This window comes from Aureococcus anophagefferens (assembly GCF_000186865.1).
Source record: "Aureococcus anophagefferens unplaced genomic scaffold AURANscaffold_15, whole genome shotgun sequence".
NCBI lineage: Eukaryota > Pelagophyceae > Pelagomonadales > Pelagomonadaceae > Aureococcus > Aureococcus anophagefferens.
In genome coordinates, this window is record NW_008705575.1 from 806,910 (window position 1) to 819,280 (window position 12,371).

A 12,371-nucleotide genomic window follows, 5' to 3' on the forward strand; every position below is an offset into this window, starting at 1 on the left:
CACGCCGAGCGGCTAGTTCACACTCTCAGTCGCCTCCGGGAGGCTAGACTGGTTCACTTTCTGCGCTTCTTGACTCTCGACCTGCCCTCGGCAATACGCGGTGTGTGGATGGTCGCGGCCGTACTCGCGCTCAAAGATCGCGAGCGCGCGCTCGAGGAGGTCGCGCTTCTTGGCGTCGTCGCCGAGGTCGCCGTACGCGTTCCCGAGGTTCATCAGCGCGCTGGCCACCCGCGCGTGGTCGCGGCCGTACTCACGCTCGAAGATCGCGAGCGCGCGCTCGAGGAGGTCGCGCTTCTTCGCGTTGTCACCGAGCTCGCCGTGCGCGTTCCCGAGGTTCAACAGCGTGGTGGCCACCCGCGCGTGGTCGCGGCCGTACTCGCGCTCCTTGATCGCGAGCGCGCGCTCCTTGATCGCGAGCGCGCGCTCGAGGAGGTCGCGCTTCTTGGCGTCGTCGCCAAGGCGGCCGTACACGCCCGCGAGTTCCCTCAGCGCGCCGGCCACCCGCGCGTCGTCGCGGCCGTACTCACGCTCGAAGATCGCGAGCGCGCGCTCGAGGAGGTCGCGCTTCTTCGCGTTGTCACCGAGCTCGCCGTGCGCGTTCCCGAGGTTCGCCAGCGTGATGGCCACCTGGACGTGGTCGCAGCCGTACTCGCGCTCGTCGATCGCGAGCGCGCGCTCGCAGAGGTCGCGCTTCTTGGCGTTGTCGCCGAGGCGGCCGTACATGCTCCCGAGGTTCCTCAGCACCATGACCACCTGCACGTGATCGCTGCCGTACTCGCGCTCCTGGATCGCGAGCGCGCGCTCGAGGAGGTCGCGATGCTTTTCGTAGTCGCCGAGTCTGTGGTACCCCTCCCCGAGGCTCCTCAGCGTGCTGGCCACCTGCACGTGATCGGGCCCAAACTCGCGCTCCTCGATCTCCAAGACCTTCTCCCGGACGCGCACCACGCTCGCGTGCTCGGCGATCGACTCGAGCAGCGCCACCAGCTCCAAGAGCAGCTTCGCGTCCGACGCGCGGTCGGACCCGAGCACGCGATCCACGAGGTCGTCGACGTTCTCCGCATCGGCGACGGGCAACGCGCAGAGCATGTTGAGGCGCTGCTCGACCGCGTCCTGGTTGCCGAGGAAGTACTCGCGGAAGAACTCGTAGGTCACGTGGCTCTTGTGCATCGGCTCCGACTCCTTGATCGGCGCGTGGTGGATCTGGAGCTCGCAGAGGTGTGCGATCTCACCGGCGTCGCCTTCGACGCGCACCGCCACGTTCATGAGAATGTCGCGATAGCCGTTGAAGCACGGCGGGTTGAACCGGTTCTTGGTCCGCACGATGTCGACGCGCGGGTCTTTGTCGAGCGCTTCGTAGAGCCGCACGATCTCCTCCTCGGTCGCGCACATGACCGAGCCGCGCACGAGGTCGAAGAGCCACGACGTCGCCGGCGCCGTATTCTTCGCGTACTCGTTGCGCGCCTTGGCCGCGGCGCGCGCGCGCCCCTTGAGCGGCGCGAGGTTCAGGACCGCGCCGTCCGGGCACGCCGCGGTCATGACCTCGGTGTACTTGAGTAACGCCTTCTCCGCGACCGCGTATAGCTCTTCGAGCGTCTTCGCGGGCGCGCCGTGCAGCGCGCACTGGCGCCGGTCGTCGCCGAGGCCTTTGCCCCGCCACGCGATTTCGCAGACCGCGCCCGTGAAGTGCTCGTCGTAGACGGCCTCGATCTGGTTGCGGGCGATCTTGAACTGCCTCAGGTTCTTGAACAGCATAGGCCTTTGGTTGAGGAGGCCGTGCGCCTCGGCGTAGGCCTGGACCTTTGGCCACGCGACGACGTCGTCCTCCTTGGCCGCGGCGAAGGCCTGCTGGGCCTCTTCGCCGTAGAGCACGCCGATCTCGTTCTTGATGTCGACCTCCGCCAGGGGCTGCTGCGCCGTGCTCACGGCGCCCATTGTGGGCAGAATCTGTGAGCCGTTTCGAGGGCTCCCATTGTTCGAGGTCCGAGTTGAGGTTGAAGCCTAAATTGAAGCGGTGTTTAACATGTCCGGGTTCTAGAGATGAGGTAAACAAGCGGAGGCGAACCAAAAAAAAACACAGTCCATTTCTTCTTTAGCACAGGGCGCAGGCTTGTCCTACGCGTTGGTGACGTCGGCCATGGGCGTGGCGCCGTCGGGCACGCGCCACGTCGTCCCGTACTTCGTCAGCGCGAGCTTGAACGCCTCCGCGACGTAGCGCGGCCGCGGGTCCTCGGCGCCGACGCGCGCGAAGCCGCCGTCGGCGTCGAGGACGTCGAGGAACTTGACGCGCGCGACGGCGTGGAAGCAGAGGTGCTCCGGGCCCTTGCGCTTCTTGTCCGGGAGCGGCTCGCCGACGGCCTCGACGACGCAGCGGTTCGGCGCGGCGTCGACCGTCGACGCCTTGTCCCAGGCGACGTGGATGACCTGGCCCGCGGTCGGGAAGCGGGGCCCGTCGGGCGCCGCCGTCGGCGTCGACGCGGCCTCGGACGGCGCGGCCGACGCGGCCTCGGACGGCGCGGCCGACGCGACGGAGTCGCCGCCGGGCGTCGCGTCGGCCGCGGCCGCGGGCGGCCGCTTCTTCTTCGCCTTCGCCTCCGACGGCTCGCCCGCGTCGTCCTGCTTCTTCTTCTTCTTCTTCTTCTTTGTCGTCGGCGCGCCGCCGTCGCCGCCGTCGCAGACGTCGCCCTCGGCCGCGGCGGCCTCGGCGAGCGCGCGCGCGCTCTCGAGGTCCTCGGCCTTCTGCTTGGCCTCGAGCTCCTCGATCTCCTTCTGGCGCGCCGTGTCCTGCTGGATCAAGTCCCAGTCCTGGTACATGCCCATGACGAAGGACACCTGGGGCTGGCCCCGGAGCGCGCGCCGCAGCACCTCGTCCTGCACCGTCGAGAGGTCCGCGTGGTGCGACCAGTTGTTGAGGTCCTCCTCCTTGGGCAGCGGGTAGAGCTGGCGCTTGAAGCCGTCGCCGTCCTCCGCCGGCGCGTCGCAGGGCGCGCAGACGACCGCGTCGGCGGCCGCGGCGGTCTCGTCCGCGGCGGCGTTCGCCGCGTAGAGCTGGGGCACGAGGCCCGGCCAGCCGTCCTCGACCTGGCGCACCATGAGCGCCGCGGCGGTCAGCGTCGCGTGGCCCGCGTCGAAGAGCTTGCGGCAGCAGCGCTCGACGAGGCGCAGGTCTTTCAGGACCTGCTGGATCGTGCCGTAGCCGCGCGCGGCGAGCTTCGCTTTCACGGAGCCGAGGTCCATGTGGGGCTTGGCGTCGTTCCAGCGCTTCCGCTCGACGGCGCCGTGGAGCGACGCCTCGTCGGCGGAGACGGCGACGGGCGCCGCGAGCCGCGCGCGCGCGTCCGCGCGGCCGTCGCCCGCGAGCACCGCGTTCTCGAGGAACGCGAGGCACGCGTCGGCGGCGCCGTCGCTCAGCGCGTTCTTGCCGCCGGCCTTGGACGTGTCCTTGCGCGCCGCGGCCCGCCCCTTGCAGGCCTTGCACTGGAGCTCGTCGTGCAAATCCGACGCCGTCTTCGGCCGGAACAGGAAGAGCTTCTTCAGGTCGTCCGTGGCGAAGTGGTTCACCTGGGCCTTGTCCTCGATGACGTTCTGGAGCCCCTCCTTGGAGAGCTGGCGCTGGAGCATGCGCTCCTCGAGCGTGCCCGTGGACACGAAGCGGTACGTGTAGCACTGGTACTTTTGGCCGTCGCGCCAGCACCGCGCGGCCGCCTGCTTGTCCGTCGCCGGGTTCCAGTCGAGGTCGAACATGACCAGACGCGACCCGCCGATCAGGTTCAGGCCGCAGCCGCCGGCCTTGGACGACAGCAGGAACGCGAAGTAGCCCGAGCCGGGATCGTTGAAGTCGTCGTTGAACTGCTTCCGCTTCTTCGTCGACGTGTTGCCGCCGAGCTTGCAGGAGTGCCAGCCCTCCTGGGTGCACATGGCCTCGATGAGGTCCAGCGTCGTCATGAAGACGGAGACGACGACGATGCGCTCCTTGCCGCGCTTGTGCAGCTCCGCCATGAGCCGGTGGAGCACGAGCATCTTGCCGCTGAGCCCCGCGTCGACGGACCGCGAGAAGCAACTCAGCACGCGGCCGCCGCGGCCCCGCGGCATGTGGTCGTCCTCGGGCATGAGCGACCGCAGCTCCGCGGCCTCGCGCGCGTTCGCGGCCGAGCCGCCCTCGGGCTGCGCGACCAGGGCCGGGTGGTTGCAGATCTTCTGGAGGCGCTGGATGTAGCCGAGCGTGTCCTTGACGTGGCCCTCGACGGCGGCCTGCTCGTCGCGCTTCCGGATGACGTGGCGGTACATCTTCTCCTGCGTCGGCGTGAGCCGGCAGCAGACGACCTGCGTGAGCTTCGGCGGCAGGTGCTGCGCGTTGAGGCGGTTCATGCGGCGGATGATGAACATGTCGCTCAAAGCGCTCAGCTGGCGCTGGCGGTCCTGGCCCTTGCGCTTCGCCGCGTCGGACGCGTCGGGCTCGCGGCCCCGGAGGATCGGGCCCTCGTAGTGCTTCGTGAACTCCTCCTTCGTGCCGAAGATGCCCGGGTTCGTGAAGTTGGCCATGGAGAAGAACTCGACCAAATCGTTCTGCATGGGCGTGCCGCTCAGCAGCACGCGGCGCCGGCACGCGAGCGACGCGAGCGCCTGCGACGTCTGCGCGTCCTGGTTCTTGAGCCGGTGCGCCTCGTCGCAGATGATCAAATCCGCGGAGTCCTTCTTGCGCGCGAAGCGCTCGACCTGCATGCGGAAGGTCTCGTAGGACACGACGAGCACGTCGTAGTAGTTCGCGGGCGACAGGAACTGGTCGATCATGCCCTCGACGGTCTTCCGCGTCGTGTCCGCGAGCGCCATGCACTCGATGCGCTCGGCCTTGGTCTTCGCGCGGCAGTTGACCCACTTCTCGAACTCGTCCTGCCAGTTCTTGACGAGCGAGCAGGGGCAGACGACGATGACGCGCTTCGCGATGCGCTTGCCGTCGCGGCCGAGCGACTTGAGGAGCGTGTAGAGCAGCGTGATCGACTGGAGCGTCTTGCCGAGGCCCATGTCGTCGGCGAGGATCGCGCCCTCGCCGCCGTAGTCCTTCATGCCGTAGACGCACTCGAAGACGAACTGCACGCCCTCGCGCTGGTGCGGCCGGAGCCACTGGCAGAGGATCGGCGGCACCTCGATGACCTCGGCGCCGGCCTCGACCTCGTCGTCCGTCGGCTCGTAGAGCACGAGGGGCTCGTGCTCGCGGTAGGCCTAGGTGACGATTGTTTGCCAGTCGGAAACTCTCAAACAGGGCAGCAAAAGAGAGCGAAATTCCCAACTTCAAAGGCTCATATCTCGGCCATGAAGGGAGTGATATTCCCAACTTCAAAGGCTCCGATCTCGGCCATGTTCCACTCGTTTCGGCTGATTTTTGGACGAGCGATCATCTCTCGGAACGGTCTCGAAGCGTGGATGCTTTTTCCGGAACGCGCGCGCGCGGAACACTCACGTTGTAGCGACGTTGAATCACCCTTGTGCTGCCCAGCTCTCAAAGGGGACGCCGCGGCGCGCCGGCTCCTCCGCCTCCTCCTCCTCCTTCGCGGAGTCGTCCGTCGTGAACGAGAGGTCGAGCATGGGCGCGACGACCTGGCCCGCGGCGAAGTCGCGGCCGGAGAGGAACTTGGACTGGAGGCCCACGCCCTTGATGCGCTTGCGGCCCAAGGACTTTTGTTTGAGGAGCTCGTCCGCGCGCTTCGACCGCTTGCCGCCGATGCTCTTGAAGCCCTGGCGGACCGTCACGGCCGTCGTCGACAGGATGCCGGGCATGAAGGACCGGCGCACGACCTCGACGTCACCGCCGCGCTCCGCGTCCTCGTTGTCGCGCTTGAAGTTCTCGACCTCGGGCGCGCGCGCCGCGACGGCCAGGCCGCACGCGCCGAGCCGCTTCGTGGGCGGCGGCGACTTGCCGCGGCTCGGCGCCGACGGCGCCTTGAGCATTTGAAACTTCTTCATCGTGTGGGTCGCAACGCGGGAACTATCGAGGGAGTTGTCAGGCCCTCGGCGGCGAGCTTGCGGGGCGCGTCGTTCGCGAGGCGCAGCAGTTTGCGTAGAAGAGTGATGTTGCGGCGCGCGCGTCGATGAAGTGGGTGACGTCGAGGGCGTGCGGCGACAGCGCGCAGGGCGTAAGGTTGTCGACCAGGAACGATCTGCTGAGCAGCACCGAGACAGCAACATCGACGTCGCGCGATGGACCCGGCGCTCGGCGCGCGCACACCCGCGGCGAGAAGTGCGCGCTCGCACCCTCGATGGGCTCGATGGGCGTGTCGGAGGCCTCCGAGGTCGAGTCCTTTGACTCCGACTCCGACGCTGCGTCGGTGAGCGCCGAGGTGCCCGCGTGCGCGTCTGCCGTGGAGCGTTCGGCGCCCGGCGCGACGACGTCGGCGAGCGCCGGACAGCGGCCCGGCGCCGCCGCGACGAGCGACGAGACCGTCGCGGGCCACGGCAAGCAGCAGTCCTCGCGATTCTACGGAATCTATTGGGAAAAGGGTCGATGGCGGGTGACATATTTCGACGAGCACGGCAAAAGCAGATATATCGGGGTCTTCCTTGACGAGGAAGTGGCGGCGCGGGCCTACAACGCCAAGATCGCCGAGCTCCGGCTGGGCCATTGCCGCGCGACGAACGCCGAGGTCGACGGCGTCCTGCAGCCGAAGCCGCAGACGTCGTCGCAATACCGCGGCGTCTACTGGGACAAGACCAAGGGCCTTTGGAAGGTCCAACTAACAGAAAGCGAGGTGGGCTTGAAGGGTCATACCCTCGGCTGCTACGACGAAGAAATCTCGGCGGCGAAAGCCTACGACCGCTTCCTTCGCGAGGCCATGCCGTCGTCGTTCGCCGCCAAGGCGAACTTTCCGGGTATCGACCCGCCGAGCGAGGCGGTCATCCGCGATTACGACGCCATGTCTGCGCCGGCTAAGGTCGCCAAAGCCATGCGCGTCGTCGCGTCCCTGCGGGACTCGGCGAAGCGCGTCCGAGAGTCGAACCGACGCTCGCGGACTTCGAAAAAGCAGCGCGTCTCCAAAGGCGCCGCCGGCGCCGCGCCCGCCGGCGCCGCGCCCGCCGCGCCGCCGCGGCGGCCCTCGGGCCGGTCGCGCAAGCAGATCTCCTACGCCGAGGGCGACGACGACGACGACGCGTCCGACGCGTCCGCCGACGACGGCTCCAACGACGTCTCCAAAGACGCCGCCGGCTCCGCGCCCGCCGGCGCCGCGCCCGCCGGCGCCGCGCCCGCCGGCGCCGCCGACGGCGCCGAAGTCAACGACTTCCACTGCGGCGCGTGCGCCCTCCGGGACACGCCGCTCATGATCCAGTGCGAGGCCTGCGACAGCTGGTTCCACTTCGGTTGCGTGGACCTCACCTCCGAGACGGTCCCAGACGGTGCCTTTTTCTGCGGCCGCTGCGCCGCCGCGCGCGCCGAGGAGGCCTCGGCCTCCGCCGCGCTCGTCGCGCTCGCCGTCCCGACGCTGGACGCGCCGGCCGCGCCTCACGTGCTGGACGCGGACCATCGGCTCGTCGCCAAGCTCGGCGGCTTTTTTAGCAACGCCGCGAGCGCCCCCGTCGAGAAGCGAAAACGTGACGACGCTCTGCGAGGCCTGAAAAAGGTCCCCGACCTGCACCGCGACCTCACGCTGGTGCTCACGAGCCAGAACCAGCACTACCGGTCCCTCCGGGTCTGCTTCCAGTCGTCCGTCGTCGACGTCGTCTTCCGCCTGCTGGCCTTTACGCTGACCGACGAGTTCTTCGAGGAGGACAACAAAGTCGCGTGCGCGATGGCGTGGCTCGCGGAACTCGTCGAGACGGTCCACGACCCGAAGACGAGGCGGTTCCTCACGGCCAAAAGAGACATCATCTGCCGCATCGTCGGACGCCTCGGAAACCGGCTTCTCGACTGCGGCTTCACGGTCCAGGAGGCCCGGCGCGAGGTGGTTGCCACCAATCGGTCTCGGTCGCACGCGGAGATGAAGGCCATGGTTTTCGGGCTCTTCTTCTTCTGCGTCCGTTACTATCACGAGCCGGACCGACCGTTCGAGATGATCATGCTCATTAGCCGAGTTCCGTGCTCGCACGCCTGCGCGGCCGGCGACGCGCGGGGCTGCGATCGCTTCCTCAAGGCGATTCGCGCGACTCCCCTCAAAATCGCGGCCTCCCAGGCGCCGCGCAGCGTGCGCCCCGCGGGCGTGTGGCCCGGCGGCTCCTTCGACGGCGTTTTCGCGTGGATCAGTAAACTCCGCGCTTGATTCGCCTTCCGAGTCGGCCATGGCGAGCGGTCGCCGCGCGCGCGCGGGCGCTAGGCGATTTAGAAGCACGATGTCACGACCGTCGCGCGCTGGTCGGGGCACGCGCCGGGGAACGCGAAATAGATGGCGAGGATGGCGTCGTCCCAGACAGTGGTGTTGGGGAGCGCGTGGAAGAGGCCGTTGCACCCCATCATGGGGCCTTCGTCCGGAGGGATGCCGTGGCAGCACTTGCGGCTCACCATGATGTCCACGCGGGACAGCGGGTTCTCGATCTTGTCCAGGACCCACGCCTTGATCTCCGCATGCCAGGTTCTTTGCGAAGTCAGCAGCGCGCGGGGAAGGCGCGCGAGGCCAGCGACCAGATGGTACGCGCCGTCGAAGTGAGACTCGATGGTCTCAATCGCTCGCTCGTGGTACACGTTGGTGAAGAGTTTCTTGAACTTGCGCTCGACGTCGGCGCGGGAGCACGGCTTTCCGGCGAATAAGATGGCCGCGTCGAAGATTACATGGCAGACTTCGTGCATCCAGTCTCCCTACGCGTACGCGTCCACGGGTTAAATCCACACGGGGAGAAAGAGCGGCGGGCGCACCTCTTCTGAGTCCGCGTAGATGCCCGACGACGTCACGGCGATCGTCACTTTCTGCTCCTCCAAGTCCGCGCTCCCCGCGCCCGCGGCGCGGCATCGCGCGGCCGCTGCCGCTTTATATTCCTTGACCGATTTCTGTTGTCGCCATATCTCGAGCAACAGTTTTGCGTACTTCCCCGTCGGCGCGGACCCCCCCGCGAGGTCGGCAAACCCCCCAGGTTGTTTGAGTCGGTCTTCGATTGCAGCTTTGGTATGATTGTATATATAGCGCAGGAAGTTATCGTCGTCGTGCGGCCCGAGAAGGTCTGTGCCGTCGTTGGCCGGATTCAACGCGACTCCAGCGAGCGAAACGAGGGTGCCGAGGCGCAACGAGTCTGGCATTTGGTCGCGAGGCGGCACAGCTCGAGCGGTCGCCGATTGCCTCTCTCAAAGGCTAACTCGGCGACCCGTCCGGGGAGTTGTCCGGGGCTCGTCCTAGTCGGCGACTCCTGCGCCGTCCGCGAAGCACGCCGGACGTATAGGCCGTCCGTGGAAGTCGCCCGACGTGCGTGGGCCACGCGCGCGGCGGAGCCTTGCTGCAACCGGCGACGTCGAGACCGTCGTCGACGAGTCCATCGACGAGTCTGGTCGGCCCAGTCGGATCCACGCGCGCCTGGGCGATCCTCTCCGAGCTCTTGCCCGCTGCCGCTCATCCACAACGCACGCCCAGCGGCCGCGTCATCGACGACCACCGTGACGTCGGCGATGCTTGGTGCTTGCCGTCGCGATCTTTGAAGAATCTCGATTCTGATTCTTTGGCAGCGCATTCTAGTGGACAGCCGTCGTTTGCATCGCGCATCGCAGCGTCTGCGCACTGGACACCGCCGCTTGCAGCGGGATCCTTCCTCAAGTCGACCCCGAAGACGCTCAAGCGGGGCAGCCTCGCGACTTCAGCTCGAGAGTGGTTCTGAGAGAAGCCGCGCAGCGGGGCAGCCTCTCACCGCCACCCACCACCCAGCCCCCCACAACGCAGGCACCGAAGATGATCCGCAAGCTCCTCTGCCTCTCCCTGCTCCTCGGCGCGTCGGCCCTGGCCACGCCGAAGCGCGCCGCGACGCCGCGGCTCCGCGCGGCCGTCGAGGTCCGCGGCGGCGCGCTCATCCCCAAGGAGGGCTTCGTCAAGGCCTGCGCGTGGGTCTACGGCATCTACGGGATCCAGTTCACGCCAGCGTCGAGCGACAGGAGTGTTTTTTTGCGTGAATTTCGCCTGAAGATGTGAAGACATCCGACCCGTCGCACTTGGTAGGTTCACGCTGATGACGAAGAAGTTCATCGAGGACCACTTCCAAGGGCCCGCGGACCCGCTCGCGATCTTCATGGCGCGCGGCGCGGGCGTCTCGATCATGTGGATGGCCTGGTCCCTCACGAAGCTGCCGCTGGAGACGGTCTTCCTGCGCGACGCCGCGTCCCGCGCGATTCCGCGCGTCACGCGCGACGCGTCGCAGGCCCCTCGTCGTCTACAACGTGCTCACCGGCCTCGTCTACCCCTGGAACGCCGCGTACATCTCCAAGCTCCCCGTCAAGTACCCGATGCACTACGTGCCGGAGGCCCTGATGGCCGGCTTCTCCGTCGCCGGCATCCTCGCCGCCATGTAGGTCGACGCCCGAACTTGAACTTAAGACCCCGCGGGCATGCGCTTCAGCACGAAGAGGCCGCCGCGCGAGCCCCGCGAGAGCCGGAGGTCGCCGTCGACGTACGTCGTCACGATCTCGCCCCGGGGCCGCGGCAGCGGGAGCGTGACGACGTCGTTGACGTCGAAGCCCTCGAAGGTGATGGCCAGCCGGTCCGCGTCGTCCGTCGCCTCCGCGGAGCCGAAGACGCGGAGCTTGAGGGTCTGGCCGAGCGCCGTGATGCGCACGCGATTGTCGACGACGCGCGCGGTCACGTCGACGACCTGCTCGTTCGCGACCTTGAGCGGGCCGTCGCGGTCGCGCGAGTCGCCGCCGGCGAGGAAGGGCGCGACCTTGAAGAGCAGGCCGTAGATGCGGTTCGAGATCTCCTGCGGCAGGTCGCTCAGCAGCGCGGAGCCGGGCCGGGGCGACGCCGTCTGCGTCGAGTAGACCAAGGCCCAGCGGCCGCTCACGTCGCCCGTGCGCACGTCCGCCTCCTCGACGCGCGCGGCTCGCCGCAGGATCTCCGCCTCGCCGGCGCGCCTGCCGATGGAGGTCAGCAGGTCCTGCTTCAGCGCGTCGACCACGGCGGTCGCGGCGGCGCGCCGCGGCGGCGCGCGGAGCGGGTGGCCGCCGCGCGGGCCGACGAAGGCGGTCGTGCCGCACGCCAAGCACAGCGCGGCGACCATGGCGCGCGCGCGGTTGAGAGTGCTCATACCGCAGCGTCGCCGGTGAATCATGGCGCGCGGGCGCGCGCCGGCAGAGGGAGAGCGCATGCCTCCACAGTCAATTGCCATGGCGCCACAGTGATCTCACAGTGAGCTATGATGTTGACCAAGTTATTGAAGGGGAATGCGCCATGTTGAATCGATGGTGAATCATATATTAGAGTTTCATGCATAGATTAGAGTTGCTCTCAGCGCCGAGCGCCTCGACCTTTGGGCAGCCGTCCTGACCTGGGCAGCCGTCCTGAGAGAGAAGAGGCGGACCCGTCATGTCGGCGCCCCTGGCCGCGTCCGGCTCGGAGCCGGACCTCGGCGCCGTGTCGACGAAGACCGTGGACGCCGAGGGCAACGCGACGGTCGTGACCGTCGCGTCGGGCAGCGTCGCGTCGGCCCCGGCGCCCGTGCCCGAGCCGGAGCCCCTGCCGGCGAACATGAAGGCGCAGCTCGACAAGGCGAGGAAGGCCGAGGAGAAGTACGAGAAGTCGCCCTGGAGCACGAACAAGCTCAGCGAGGCGCTCAAGTGCTACGAGACCGTCCTGGAGTTCTACGACGCGACGCCCGCGTGGGCGGACCACCTCGACGTCGCTAAACTGCTCGTGGCCATGGGCGACTGCAGTCGAAAGAAGAACGCGCAGGGCGTGGAGAAGGCGCTGGCCATGTACGAGCGCGGCTACGCGATCCTCGAGAAGCGCCTCGGGCCCGAGTCCATCGAGCTCGTGGAGCCCATGGAGAAGATGGCCGGCGTGCTCGTCAAGGCCTTCTCCGGCGAGTTCGCGAACGCGGAGAAGCTGCTGCGGCGCTGCGTGCAGCTCATCGAGCAGCACCGCGGGCCCGACGACGCGTCCATGGCGGCGGCCTGCGTCGACCTCGGCGCCGTGCTGCGGAAGATCGGCTCGTGCGACGAGGCCGTGGCCGTCGAGGAGCGCGCGGTCGCCGTCCTCCTGAAGACGGCGCCGGACAAGCCCGACGCGGGCGTGCTCCAGGGCGCCGTCGCGCTGGCCGTCTGGAAGCTCGGCGACCTGCCCAAGGCGACGACGACGATGGAGGCGGCCTGCGCAGAGCTCGCCAAGTTCCCCGACATGTCCGAGAAGCCGCCGACGAACCACTACATCGTCATGCTCCAGAAGATGAAGGCCGGCGAGGACCGGCCCATCACGCCCGAGTAG

At 68.0% G+C, this 12,371-nt stretch overlaps 5 protein-coding genes across 5 annotated transcripts; 2 read left to right on the forward strand and 3 right to left on the reverse strand.

Annotated features, from left to right (window-relative positions):
• Positions 1-96: 96 nt before the first annotated feature.
• On the reverse strand, positions 97-1,026 carry AURANDRAFT_11971 (hypothetical protein; the record flags this gene model as incomplete). Its single annotated transcript, XM_009040508.1, has 1 exon — positions 97-1,026. A coding segment is annotated over one exon (930 nt), but the record flags the coding sequence as incomplete, so codon positions are not given.
• A 1,046-nt stretch (positions 1,027-2,072) lies between these two features.
• Positions 2,073-5,958, reverse strand: AURANDRAFT_71986 (hypothetical protein; the record flags this gene model as incomplete). Its single annotated transcript, XM_009040507.1, has 3 exons — positions 2,073-3,903; positions 4,066-5,217; positions 5,506-5,958. The coding sequence occupies 3 exons, from the start codon at positions 5,956-5,958 to the stop codon at positions 2,113-2,115; spliced, it is 3,396 nt and encodes a 1,131-aa protein (XP_009038755.1).
• Positions 5,959-6,824: 866 nt separating this feature from the next.
• AURANDRAFT_65592 (hypothetical protein) lies at positions 6,825-8,243 on the forward strand (the record flags this gene model as incomplete). The annotated part of the gene is made up of 2 exons (XM_009040481.1): positions 6,825-7,928; positions 8,157-8,243. 2 exons carry the CDS (start codon positions 6,825-6,827, stop codon positions 8,241-8,243), a joined length of 1,191 nt encoding a protein of 396 aa, XP_009038729.1.
• A 2,242-nt stretch (positions 8,244-10,485) lies between these two features.
• AURANDRAFT_65593 (hypothetical protein) lies at positions 10,486-11,169 on the reverse strand (the record flags this gene model as incomplete). Its single annotated transcript, XM_009040506.1, has 1 exon — positions 10,486-11,169. The coding sequence occupies one exon, from the start codon at positions 11,167-11,169 to the stop codon at positions 10,486-10,488; it is 684 nt and encodes a 227-aa protein (XP_009038754.1).
• A 305-nt stretch (positions 11,170-11,474) lies between these two features.
• Positions 11,475-12,371, forward strand: AURANDRAFT_65594 (hypothetical protein; the record flags this gene model as incomplete). The annotated part of the gene is made up of 1 exon (XM_009040482.1): positions 11,475-12,371. One exon carries the CDS (start codon positions 11,475-11,477, stop codon positions 12,369-12,371), a length of 897 nt encoding a protein of 298 aa, XP_009038730.1.